This window comes from Suncus etruscus, chromosome 15 (genome assembly GCF_024139225.1).
Source record: "Suncus etruscus isolate mSunEtr1 chromosome 15, mSunEtr1.pri.cur, whole genome shotgun sequence".
In the NCBI taxonomy this organism is placed as follows: Eukaryota; Metazoa; Chordata; class Mammalia; order Eulipotyphla; family Soricidae; genus Suncus; species Suncus etruscus.
The window spans coordinates 47,898,327-47,912,114 of record NC_064862.1 but is presented as its reverse complement, the minus strand read 5'-3'; the positions used below and the strand labels follow the sequence as shown (position 1 = coordinate 47,912,114).

Sequence of the window (13,788 nt, the reverse complement as noted above, 5' to 3'; positions counted from 1 at the left end):
ACAAAGGCACTGAGAGCATGAAATGGAATAAAGACATTCACCAAATGGTGTTGGAAGATTTGAAGACACATGTGTAAAAAATTAGAGCTGGGGGCCGGGCGGTGGCGCTGGAGGTAAGGTGCCTGCCTTGCCTGCGCTAGCCTAGAACGGACCTCGGTTCGATCCCCCGGCGTCCCATATGGTCCCCCAAGAAGCCAGGAGCAACTTCTGAGCGCATAGCCAGGAGTAACCCCTGAGCGTCACAGGGTGTGGCCCAAAAACCAAAAAAAAAAAAAAAAAAAAATTAGAGCTGGATCCATACTTCACACCTTACACACAAGTCAACTCACAGTGGACCTTTGATCACAGTGGATCAAAGACCTTGAATCCGGGCCGGGTGGTGGCGCTGGAGGTAAGGTGCCTGCCTTGCCTGCGCCAGCCTAGGACGGACCTCGGTTCGATCCCCCAGCGTCCCATATGGTCCCCCAAGAAGCCAGGAGCAACTTCTGAGCACATAGCCAGGAGTAACCCCTGAGCGTCACAGGGTGTGGCCCAAAAACCAAAAAAAAAAAAAGGGGGCCGGAGAGATAGCATGGAGGTAAGGCGTTTGCCTTTCATGCAGAAGGTCATCGGTTCAAATCCCGGCGTCCCATATGGTCCCCCGTGCCTGCCAGGAGCAATTTCTGAGCATGGAGCCAGGAATAACCCCTGAGCACTGCCGGGTGTGACCCAAAAACCACAAAAAAAAAAAAAAAAAACCTTGAATCCATAAAGTACATGAAGGAAAAACATAGGCAGAATGATCCTACGACCTAGACCTCAAAGGGAGTCTTCAATGATATGATGCTAATGGCAAAGGCATAGAATCAAAACTAAATAAGTGGGCATGCTACAACAAACTAAAAAAGTTTCCATATGGGGCCGGAGAGATAGCATGGAGGTAGTGTGTTTGCCTTGCATGCAGAAGGACAGTGGTTCGAATCCCCGGCATCCCATATGGTCCCCCAGAGCCTGCCAAGTAGCGATTTCTGAGCATCAGAGCCAGGCATAACCCTGTGCACATCCAGGTATGACCCAAAAAAAAAAAACAGTTTCCATATGGCAAAAGAAACATGTGCTAAATGAAAAGACAGTAAATTGAGTGGGAAAAAATATTTGCACTCAATATGACAGTAAAGGGTGACAGTGTCCTGAGGTAATGACAACAGCACGCTCCAGAGAAAAACTTAAACTACGATGTAGGACCTAGCCATTGGGATGCTGATCCCAATGAGGTCCTGAGACCACAGAATGCCTGCGGCAGGGCTGCTGGCCTGACCACCATCTCACAAGTCACTTCAGGAAGCATGAACAGGCCAGAGGTAAGAGCAAGCAATCGGCCATCAGTTATGCACTTGTAGCAAGCAAAAGGTGTCCCTTCCATCCCCTCACAATGCTGGTTGGAGGAAAGGTACATGAGTGGGAGCAGCAATGGCTGCCGGGGACCAGGACTGCCTACTCATGCCCAGAGCCCAGCACCTGTTTACAGGAAGGGTACCAGGGAGACAGGGGTACTCACCACACACCTGCTGAGGGAGCTGCTGCTTTTCTGAGTCCGAAGGGCATGATGGACAGGACACTGTAATGTGGAACCTGGGAAGAGGAAAGAGTGCATGTTAGAACCTCAGTTCACATGGCACTTGACTTGCCATCAGCAGAAGCAGAGGGTTGCACAGCCCCAGGGGCTGAAAATCTGGAGTAAGGGCCAGAAGGTTAGGCTCTTTTGGGGGAACCCCTGCCCAGCCACCATCTCCTGCTGGAGCGACAGAAGCTGCATTGACAACATCTGATGAGAAGCACGACTAGGGAGCATCATGACCTTTGGTTAATGTGGGCCAAGGGTTTCCTCTGCAGAGGGAACAGTACCATCAGACATGCAGAGAGCTGGCCTTTTTCCTCTAACCAGCCTGTGCCCAGAGGGTTTGAGCTCAGTCCTTAATAATTAATCACTGGGCTCCCCAGAGCCCTTTAGTGCCTTATTAAACATCATCATAAAATGATAAATAAGTCATTGCATCACCCAGGCCCAGGAGAAACACGCGAGTTCCCTCACCTTGGTTAACTCCAGCTGTAGACCCAGCAGCAAATGATCTGAGTTAGCCCAGAAAGGCTGCACTGGGAGACCCAGTCTCTGAGAAAAAAAGCTACTTTAAGGGGCTGGAGCAATAGCACAGTAGGGTGTTTGTCTTACAGGTGACCGACCTGTGAACGGACCTGGGTTTGATTCCCGGTCACCCCCATTATGGTCCCTCGAGCCTGCCAAGAGTGATTTCTGAGCGGAGAGCCAGGAGAAACCCCTGAAAGCCTCTAGATGTGTGCCCCCCCCCAAAAAAAAGAGCCACTTTAGTTTGGAGCATGCTGTCACATACATGGCTTTGCAATACCTCTTTCTATCCCAACACCCCAGTAGGAAGGTAGCAAATTCAACGTGAAACGATCATAGAAGCCACCCAGTTTGATCAACAAAACCCATAATGCAGAAGGTTCACCCAGTGACAAACAGCTCAGTAAACCCTCAATGACTTCACGAGAAGTCCCATGGTGAGATATAATTTTCACAAATTTTCTTACAGTGAAGTTTTTTTAAAATAATAATTTCCTTACTATTTGTCATAAGTAGTATTGAGTAAACTAGTCATACCTACCAAGAGGCACACTTGGGGGGGGGGGCATGGGAAACTGGGGACAAAGGTGAAAGGATCATCACACAGGTGGTGGGATTGCAGAAGGTCATAAACAACTGTATTATTAGCAGCTTTCTAAGTGATAGTTCTCTGAGCCCATGAAAGAAGCACCCGATGGCTCCTTAAGGCCCTTTCCTGGCCTACTCCAGCTCTAGCCAGTGCTGGGCTTAACCAGACAATCCTATCTGGAGAGCAGATAGCATAAATATACAGGTACTTTCTTTGCACTTGCACTTGGCCTACTGAGTTGAATCCTCAGCACCATCTTTGGGACCCCAAGCACCACCAGGAGTGATTCTGTAGCTCAGAGCCTAGTGTAACACCTGAGCACCACCGAATATGCCCTCTGGCCCCCCACCCCAAAGAAACACCAAACTTATGAGAAAGGCAAGCCAGCTGTGACACAAGTTTGGGAGACAGGACAATGTCGGATACAGGCCTGTGGGTGGGATAAGACATGGTAACAAGAAGAGAGAAGAGGACAAGACAAAGCTCTGTTCCTGACACCCAAGCATTGTCCAGAGAAGAGGGAGGAACTGGGGGCTGGGGTCACCTATGCCCCTCACCATGTCTGACAACTCAGGGGTCTGAAAGAGGCCAACAACTAGGAAGATCAAGAGCTCCAGGAGCAGAGAGAAGGGTCGCCTTTAAGGGGTTCATTCTCTGCCATCTCAATCAATGCCTGCATACCCAGACAGGAAGGAGAGAGGTGTAGAAAAGAGAGGAAATGGCCCGAGGGGGGGGGGGGGAAGGACAGGAGCTGGGAGAAGAGGGGAAACCACCAGGAAATCCCAGAAGTGGGAGAAGTCTTGGGAATGGAGGCGTCAAGCATGAAGACAGCAGATGGGAGGGACCTGTAGTGGGGAATGAGCCAGGACCTGGCAGCAGAAGGTACTGGCCGCTCTACAACCCTTTCTGAGGTCTCTGTAGAGTCAGGGTGTCTGCTGAGCTTGAAGAGGGCATATGTGACACAAGGTGGGGTGTCTCTGCCTCCCAACAGGGCTGCAAGAAAAAAAAAAGCCCAGGGCTGGAGAGATAACATGGAGGTAATGTGTTTGCCTTGCATGCAGAAGGACGGTGGTTCGAGTCCTGGCATCCCATATGGTCCCCTGAGCCTGCCAGGAGCGATTCCTGAGCATAGAGCCAGGAGTAACCCCTGAGGTATGCCGGGTGTGACCCAAAAACAAAAGAACAAAACAAAAAGAAAAAGAAAAGGAAAAAAACAAGCCCGTCACCTAAAGGGCCCCTGTGGTAGAGATGAGAAAGGTTTTCACATCTTGTGATGAGACACAAAATCCCAAAACCCTCATAGCCTGGGAGCCCTTGATCCTGGCAGAAACAGCCAGTCCACTCAGCTCCTCCACATGACTTTCCCTATTGATTTCACAGCCATTCAGCATCTCTGGATCCCTTTTCTTTTCTAGTTTTGGGAGTCACACTCTGTGATGATCAGGGTGTGTATTCCCTGGCTCTGCACACAGGAATCGGCTCCTGGCAGTATGCGGGGAGATCATACCGGGTGCCAGGGATTGAACCTGGATCATCCACGTGCAAGGCCAGAGCCCTTCCTGCTGTGCTGTCACTTCAGCCCCTCATCTCAGAATTCCTGATGCATCACAAGTTCCTTCTCCCAGATCAAAAGCCTTAAGAGCAGCTTAAACAGGGGCTGGAGAGATAGCATGGAGGTAAGGCGTTTGCCTTACATGCAGAAGGACGGTGGTTCAGAATCCCAGCATCCCCATATGGTCCCCCGAGCCTGCCGGGGAGTGATTTCTGAGCGTAAGAGCCAGGAGTGACCCCTGAGCATTGCCGGGTGTGACCCAAAAAACAAAACGAAACAAACAAACAAAAAAAAAAAAGGCAGCTAAAACATCTGTGAAATGGGGCCAGATGATACAGTGGGAAAGGCACTTTCCTTGCAACTGAACTGAATTTGATCCCTGGCATCACACAGGGTCCCTAAAGCCCCACCAGGAGTGATCCCTGAGTGCAGAGCCAGGAGTAACCCTAGAGCACCTCTGGGTGGGGCCCCAAAACAGGGTTAAACAAAAAAGAAGAAGGTATGAAACAAAGTCAGGAGTAGCTCAGGTTAACTGCTGAGTACTTGAAAGATAGCAAACAGGGACTGGAGTGATATTGAACAGCAATAGGGCATTTGCCTTGCATATGGCCTGACTACGGGGACTGACCGGGTTGGATCCCCAGCATATCAATATGATCCCCCAAGCCTGCCAGGAGCAATTTCTGAGTGCAGATCCAAGAGCACTTCTGAATGTGGCCAAAACAAACAAACAAATGAACAAACAAACAAACGGCAACTAAAGCGATAGAAACCAGCAGGACCCTGAACACAGAGCCAGGAGTAACCCCTGAGCACTGCCTAGTATAACCCAAAAATAAAAACAAAAAGATAACAACGGGGCAGAGAGATAGTATGGAGGGTAGACAAAACCCAAAACCCAAACACTCAAGGGAAAAAATTGACAACCATGGGGCCGGAAAGATAACGTGGAGGTAGGGCATTTGCCTTGCATGCAGAAGGATGGTGGTTCGAATCCTGGCATCCCATATGGTCCCCCTAGCCTGCCAGGAGCAATTTCTGAGCGTAGAGCCAGGAGGAACCCATGAGCGCTGCTGGGTATGACCCAAAACCCAAACACCCAATGGAAAAAAAAAAAAGATGACAACCCTGGGGCCAGAGAGGTAGCATGGAGGTAGGGAGTTTGCCTTGCATGCAGAAGACCATTGGTTCAAATCCCATATGGCATCCCATATGGTCCCCCAAGTCTGCCAGAGTGATTTCTGAGCATAGAGGCCCCCAGCACTCCTGAGTACCACCGGGTGTGACCCAAAAACAAACCAAAAGATGACAACAAGCAGGGCTGGACAAGGAAACAGAGGGTTAGAATGAAGCTGCACACACAAGGGCCCAAGTTCAATCCCAGCACCAGACACCTCAAAACAGACAGTGTCACCCCCCAGAGGCCTAGCACCACACTCGCCAGACGAGAGGCAGAGGCATCCCCCTGAGTGGGAGAAAACACCACAAAACGCCTATTTTATGAACCACAGCCATTTTCTCAGTTAACTTTTTTTTCCTCTATGGGGCGCAAGGAAGAGACAGACGGAGCCTAGCTGTAGCCTGGCAGTCTGTTTGCAAAAGACAACTTCCTCCTGAAGATGAGGAGCAGCTAGACTCTCCCCTCCACCCCCGCAGCTCCTGTCTCAGTCCTCATCTGTGTCCCGGCCCTGCCACTCACCCAGGGCACCCAGAAAACACCCGCACAGTCACACACACAACCCACAGCCAGTTTCTGTCTCCACACACTTGGCACAAAACCTCGTTCTAGGTCTGCCCGGTTCCCTCCCAGACTGGGGAGCCCAGAGGCCAAACAAAACACCACACTGCACCTGTGGGGTGGGGGAGTGTGCCTGAGTGGCAACTGCATCACCTCCTCAGAGGCTCAGAGGGCCCCAGTGGGGCCTGGTGGGACTCCTGGGGGCTGAGATGGGGGAAGCAAGGGGAGAGGAATACTACTGGCTGGGATAGGGCCCATTTCTAGAATTTTTCCAGGTCCTTGCAAATCACAGCGAGAAACATCTTCTGGGGCCTGTTTTGTCCTTTGTCCAGCCATCCTCAATAAAGTCTGGGGGATATAGGGAACAGTGGGGAGGGGGATCAGGAGGGTTCCCTCAATCCTCATAAGATCCAGCCAAGGCCACTGGCTCATGAGGGTCTGCGCCGGGCACCACCCCACCCCCAGATTCCCAATAGAACCTGAGTCCAACAGGAAGGAGTTCTGGCAACTGTGTCTGGCTGGCTGTCTCCCCAACACCCAGACAAGCCTAGCATTGACTATATTCCCAGGAGCTTCCCAATCACTGGCCCCGCAGCTCCAGAAAGTAAGCCCCTGACCCATAGTGAGGCAGCTTCTCTGTCCAGGGAAGCACAAGTTCATCCCCCCAGACTCCTGGGGGCCCTCAGCTGATCCCCTGGCCCTATTCGCCCACCTCGTGGCTCTTATTGGAGGGTGTCATCTGCATCCCCCACACCAGAAAAGGCAATGCTTAGAAGGATCAAGGGGAGCAGGTACAATGATGTCACTGCAGCAGCCTGGCAGGTGCTCAGGAGACCCCATCTCAGCTTCCCCCACAAAGGCCCTGAGCTCATCCCAAGCCCACTGATGGGGACGAGGACCAAGGGTCAGAACTCAGAGCTGGCCAAGTCCTGGCAAAGCCACAAAGGAACAGGTGGAGGGACAGAGCAAAGTGGAAGGTGCTGGCCTCAGACGTAAGAATGGACTGAACCCAGGGTCACACAGGGGCCCCAAACACTGACGGGGGTAGCCTCTGAGCACCTTGGGTGCTCCCAATGGCCTGACCCAAGGCTGATTCCTGGTCCTCATTCAGGGCTGCAGCCCAACTAGATGTGCGAAGAAGGCCCAGGTCTCACCCTGGTGGATGGTTCAGCCTTTAGGAACGTGAACCTGTTCCCCACAGTGTCCTCCAAACAGGGCCAGGTGGCCTGAGAGACAGGAAAGCAGCCTGCATGCCAGTCTCTAAGGACTGTCCACCTGCACCAATGCAATGAGGAGCCCAGGATTCCATACAGTGTACTCAAAAAACCACTGAGTCCCCAACATTGTCAAGACGAATTGACAGAAAAAGCTTCAGTGAGGACAAAAAATGACTAAAACACACCCCTTTCCCTCCTAGACCTTCTGAGGCCCTAAGGAACAGCAAAAGAAAGGAGGAGTGTGGCCCAGGAGGGGGCTCTGGAGACGGTGCAGCAATGCTCAAGAGGCCCCAGACCTGCTGTTCCCCTTCCACAGGCCCCAGAGTCCAGGAGATCCTGGACCTCATGACACACCACCCAGCTCCACTTCTGGCCCTAACTGCAGCGATCCAGCACCTCAAGCAGACTCACATTGCAGGACACACACTGCTGTATACGCAGAACTGGGAGACGGCTCTGAGAGAAAGCTCACGCCATGCATGTACATGGGCCTGGGTTCATGCAAGTACATACATGTCCATGACTATACACACATGTGCTTATGTGTTTGTACATGCACATGCATATTTGAGCATGTAAGTACCCATGGTCCCTTTCCTCAACAGCAGATGAGAGGGTCAGAGTGATCATACAGTGAAAAGGGCATTTGCCTTGTACACAGTCGACCCAGGTTCGATCCCGGGCATCCCATAGGGTTCCCTAGCCGCCCAGAGTGATTCTTGTGCAGAGCCAGGAGTAAACCCCTTGGTCACCACTGGGTATAGTCCAAACCCCCCATAAAGGCAGAAAAGATGCCTCCCACCCACATACCCCAGGTATGTCTGGTCATACGTGTCTTGTAGCTGACCCCCTCAAGGAAATGAGAAGGGATCAGAGAGGCATTTCCATTGCCAAAGGCAAGTGGGCTGACTTTCCCACATGGGAGAAAGAGAATCTAAATAGCAAGATAGTTGGCCAGTTTGCACAAGGAGGAAAAAAATAAATAATCTTTATTCATGAACCACAGAATGAAGACAAGTGCACTGCCCCCACATCCCTACTCAGCTGTTCCCCATCCCTGCCTCCACTGGGCAGCCACTGTGGGTAGCCTTGGGGGGGGGAGGGTCACACACCTGTCCCTGCTGGGGACAGGAAGTTTGCTGGCATGGTGACATGAGGTGAGAGCTTAGCCAAAAGCTGGAGACAAGTCAAGGCTGACCTGAGGCCCAGGGGGCACTGCCCAGCTGCACCCACCTCAGAGCATGACCCTGGAAGACTGAGTTAAAGTCCTCACCTCCCAGAACCTCAAAACAAAGAGGCTGGAGTACCTAGAGTAAGGTAGGGGGCACCCTGACAGGAGATGCAAGCATTGGCCAGCACTTAAAGAGGGGACAATGGTGGAATGGGAGTACTGAAGGTGCCAACCTGCTATGTGTGAGCACCTCAGCCAGTAATGTGACTCTGGCAGTGTGACCGCCACAGTTAGGAGTGTCTCAGTCACTCCTAGTAGAGAGAGGGGCCTTGTGGGGAAAGAGGAAAGGAGGAAATGACAGAGTTAGGAGTAGTGAGAAAGGAGAGAGACAGACAGACAGACAGACAGACAGAAACAGAGAGACAGAGAGAGAGACAGAGAGAGACAAAGAGTGCAAAGGGGTGAAGACACCTGAGATAAATGCAGCTGATGCCCTGGTTGAATCCCCAGCACTCCATAGGGTCGCCAAAGCCCCTACCCACCAGGAGTGATCCCTGCATGCAGCGCCAGGAGAAAAGCACTGAGTACCTCCAAGTGTGGTCTCCAAAAACAAAACAAAACAAAAATGAAATAAAACCCATGTTCTATCCTGGCTTAAAATCCTCAATTGGCAGGAAAGATAGCATAGTACATAGGGCACTTGCCTTGCATGCAGCCAACCCAGATCCAATTTCTAGAACCAGTAGAAATGACTCCTGAGCACAGAGGCAGGAGTAAGTCCTGAGCTTTGCACGATGTCATCCAAAACAAACAAACAACAAACAAACACCTTCTACTGTTAGATTCAACTATCTTGGACCAGAGATAGCATAATGAGGAGGGCACTTGCCTTGCACATGGCTGACCCAGGTTTGATCCTCTCTACAAAAGTGAGTCCTGCTAGGATTGATCCCTGAGCACCACCAATCATGAACCCAGAATAAACAAAAGTGCTTTTGTTTGTTTGTTTGTTGGGTCACACCCAACAGCACTCAGGAGTTAGTCCTGGCTTTGCACTAAGAAATCACTCCCAGCAGGCTCAGGGAACATATGGGATGCCAGAATTTGAACCACCGTCCATCCTGGACGGGCTGCTTGCAAGGCAAATGCCCTACTGCTATGCTATCTCTCTGGCCCCAACAAAAGTGAATTCTATAGATTTCCCAGCCTATGTACAGATGAATAAAGGCTCGGAGAGAATATATGTGGAAAGAGGCTAAGGAATAAAAAAAAAAAAAGACACTAGTCTCATCACTGAGATTAGGGACTCTCAGGCCCCGCCCCAGCCGGTATCTCCAGAAAAGACTCTTTGTGAGCACATGCTCGTTTTGGTTTCAGAACCCAAAGAGAGACCTTGAAGGGCTCAGATAAGGCCACAAGCTCGAAGCAAGGAAGAGCTACCAGGACCGCCAGCAGCATTATCTGAAAAACTCAGCTCTCCCTTAAGAAGCAGGCTTGGAGGCCTAAATACACCCTTTGGCATATACACAGCCCAGCAAAGCACCAATTTTCTTTTATTGTTTTTGCTTGGGGGCCACACCCGGTGTTGCTCAGGTGTTACTCTTGGCACTGTGCTCAGAAATCACTCCTGGCAGGCTTAGGGAATGCCGTCCCCCACTGTGCTATTGCTCTAGCTCCTAATTTTCTGCTGGGCCTCCAGCCCTGAGTAGTAAGACATGGGCAGGCAGGACTTTGTGCAAACATGCATGTTCCCTAGGGGCTAACAATCTGCACCCATAATCTGTCCTTCCGTCCTCCCAGCGCTTTGTCCATTGCAACCAAAACATCAAAGGTGCCAGAGTGGGTGGAAGAAAGGGGCTGTAAGAACCCCACAAAACTTAGCCAGTTCCAAGCACAGGCAGAGCTGAATTGTTAAGGGCAGAAAGTGCCCCCGACCAGCTACAGTGACAGACCAAGACTGGGGTAAGTCTTTACTGCAGGAATAGACAGCACCTCACCATGTCTCTCTCTTGGGTGCCTCCGTCTGCATCAGTCCCAGAAAGAGAAATTAATTTCTGAACTTAGAGCCAGGAATAACCACTGAGCTTCATTGGGTGTGGCCCAAAATAAAACAACAAAAAAAAAAAGATTCTATTTTAAAGAGACTGCTGCCATCCCCACCCCCCCCCCCCCCCCATTGTGAAAACATTTCCTGAAGTCTCTAAAACTGTCTCTAACGTTCTGAACCCACTTTTTGGCAAGGCCCAATTGAAGCGAATGGAACTGTGTGCAGCTAGTCTGAGTTGAGAAAACCATTCCGAACCCCCACTAAATAAATGTTCCTTCTTCTCAAGCTCCTGGCCATAAATTGGAACCAGGTCACCTACTATTGTGCCAGCTTCTCGATAGTATCGTGTGTGGTGTGTCTGGGGCCAGTAGTGGACAGAATGATGGATGCATTTTCCACTTGAGATAACTGAAAAGAAGAGAAGGAACATAAAACATCGGGACTGTGTTACCCCGTGTTCGTGTGTCACAGTTCAAATCCATCTTCAGAGATGCTGACCCCTCTGGGTCCCTACAAAACACAGTCTTCAGAGGAACAATAAAGGGGAAGATTGACCTTTGCTCCAACTCTGTGTCCCCCATTGCCAAGAAAACTGGGGCCTCGGAGCCCAGGTGGCTGGTGCTATAGAACCCCCGGACCCACGCACAGGGCCACCTCTGACAAGCCCACGGTAACTGGGCCCATTGGCTCCCCACAAAGGCCACTTGTCTCCCTTGAGTGCCCGCAACAGTGGCTCAACCAGTTGGCCCAGTTGGGGACTGTGGTCCTGGTAGGTGGGAGGTGACAAGGGCTCGTTCTGACCTCAGCAGACAATGACAGGCCGGGTCCAGTTACCCAGGAGCCGGCAGGACTGGGCATCCAGATCCAGGCGTGAGCAGGCAGGGCCGGCTGTGGCCTGTTTCAGCTGTCCCCATTCTCGGTGCCAAGTCCTGTCCCCAGGACAGGAGAGCAGGAGGGGACAGGGTAGGGAGGGTCAGCAGGAAAAACTAGGCAAAGAGGTGTGTGATAGCCCCTGAGACCCAAAGGTCGCAGGGAGGGACATACAGGTCAATCAATTCAGTCTCTCCCCCTCTGACCCCCTGCTTCTGCTGAGCCTCAGGTGAGTTCCAACCTTCCCTCTCTTCCAAACCCCAACACTCAGCATACAATCACAACAAATGTAAGAGCTGGGAGGGGCCAAGAATTGCAGAAAGGGAAAAGGGAAAAGGATCTGTAGGCAAAGCTGGGTGTCTAGTATCAAGGTCCTCCTGATGGAACTCAGGGCTCTGTGCCCGGTATCACTCGGGGACCCAACTTGATACGAGGGATCAGACCAGCATGTAGGGCGAGCAACTCCCTCTGAATTATCTCCTCACTGAGTCAAAGGGCTTCACATGGTAAAAAAGGATGATGAAGAGAGGAGATAGAAGAGGCCAAACCTGTGAGGAAGCAGGTAGAGGACATGGAAAAAGCAAGTGGCGTGGGGCTGGAGTGGTGGCACAAGCAATAGGGCATCTGCCTTGCACATGCTAACCTAGGATGGGCCGCGGTTCGATTCCCCGGTGTCCCATATGGTCCCCCAAGTCAGGAGCAATTTCTGAGCACAAAGCCAAGAATAACCCAAGAGTCACAGGGTATGGTCGAAAAACAAAAACAAACCAAAAAAAACAAGAAGCAAGTGGCCACAGCAGCCATTGCAGATCAAGTTCACCATGAAGACCCAGCCAGGACCATCTCATGCTGGGTTTTATTTTGATGGGGGGGGAGGGTTTGACCCACACCCAGTAGTGCTCAGGGCTCTGTGCTCAGGAATCATGCTTGCAGTACTCAGGGACCATATAGACAGGTGGCTCAAAAATGGGCAATGCAAATGCCCTCCCTGCTGTGCTACTGCTTGGACCCAAGAGCACTTGTCCTGAGTGGGCAGGACTGGCTCTGGGACTCCCCAGCTGCCTGCGCCCACCCCTATCACACATGTCACCTCCCCTCCTGGGTCCCTGCCAGCTCCCAGCTTCTCCACTAATCACCGACCATGCTCCCACCCCAGTCCCACAGGCCCAGCTCAGCCACAGAAAATGACAGGGACACAAAGACATAGGAACAAAGGACACAAGGGACAGTGGGGACATGGGACATGGGGAAATAAGACTCAGGGACATGGGCACACAGGAAAATGGGAACAGTGGCTGTGAAGTGTCTCCACAGCTGGGACAAGCTTCCAACAGCTAGGGAGCAGACCCAGCACCCCAAGTCCCTGTCAGAACACAGCCTGCTGGGTAGAAGCCCCCGACATGATGTCGACAGTTCCACCATCTGATCTGCCCATCTTGCCCCTTCCTATTCCCACCTCACCTCATATGTACCCAGTTTGTCTCTACCTGGCCCCCTAGCACCCTGTCTGTGGGATCCCCTCAGCCCCCACAGTTCAAGCCTTGCTGTCCCGGATTTTTCTTTTCTTTTCTTTTTGCTTTAAATACAGGTTTATATGCTGGAATAAGACACATCTTAGAAATCGTAAACCAAGGAAGGGACTGGAATAGTACAGCAGGTATGTTTAGTTCCATTCTGTGTGCTTGAGTTCTCACATGGTTTCGTAGGGGTTTTTTTAGAGGGGGATGCTGGAGTGATAGTTCAGCGGGTAGGTCGGGTTGGTTGACTTGCTCACAATAGACCTGGGTTTGATCCCTGACATCCTATGTGGTTCCCTGAGCACCACCCAGAGAAATTCCTGAATGCAGAGTAACCCCTGAATGTCCTAGATTTTTCAAGTTTTTATTCTTGGGGCTCAAAGCTTTACTTTGGGAAACTCTGGTTAACTGAGAGTCTCTGCAGAAGAAGAGGGGTGAAGAGATGTGTGCCTGCTTACATGTACACACACAGAAACACAAACACAGGGAAACACAAAGGAGGACACACACTCATATGCACACACACACACTCTTCTCTGCAGCCCCCTCAGTCAGTGCTACTGGGCCCCAAAGACTCAGGAGACTTGTCTGACACAGGGCAGTAAAGAGGGTGGGAGCTCTGTGGTGGCATCGCCAAATCCTGACTGTGTATCCTCATTCCCTGTGGCACCAGTCATGGTGAAGAGTCACAGCATGGCAATGAGCCTAAGGGGAAAATACACCAAACACAGGGGCCTGAGAGACAGCACTATGGAGAGGACATTTGCCTTGCATATGACCCAGGTTCCATCCCCAGGTTGGTTCCATCTAACCCAGGTTGCACCCCCAGCACCTATCTCATAGGGGCCCCCGAGCATTGCCAAGATTGATCTCTAAGTGCAGAGCAAGGAGTCAGCATTGAGAAAGCTGGGTGAGGCCAAGAAACCAAAGTCTGTCCTAGCACCACTTCCAGGGCTCACAGATAG

The 13,788-nt window shown here is 51.4% G+C and overlaps 1 protein-coding gene across 1 annotated transcript in view; it reads right to left on the bottom strand.

Moving 5' to 3' along the window:
* DLG5 (discs large MAGUK scaffold protein 5) overlaps positions 1 to 13,500 on the bottom strand; it is a 35,279-nt gene extending 21,779 nt beyond the window's left edge. Inside the window, exons 1-3 of the mRNA XM_049788096.1 lie at positions 13,417 to 13,500; positions 13,213 to 13,241; positions 11,271 to 11,365 (exon numbers count right to left, since the gene is read on the bottom strand). Of these exons, the coding sequence (XP_049644053.1) occupies positions 11,271 to 11,365; positions 13,213 to 13,241; positions 13,417 to 13,500 (208 nt within the window). The remainder of the gene's footprint in view (positions 1 to 11,270; positions 11,366 to 13,212; positions 13,242 to 13,416) is intronic.
* Positions 13,501 to 13,788: the final 288 nt, after the last annotated feature.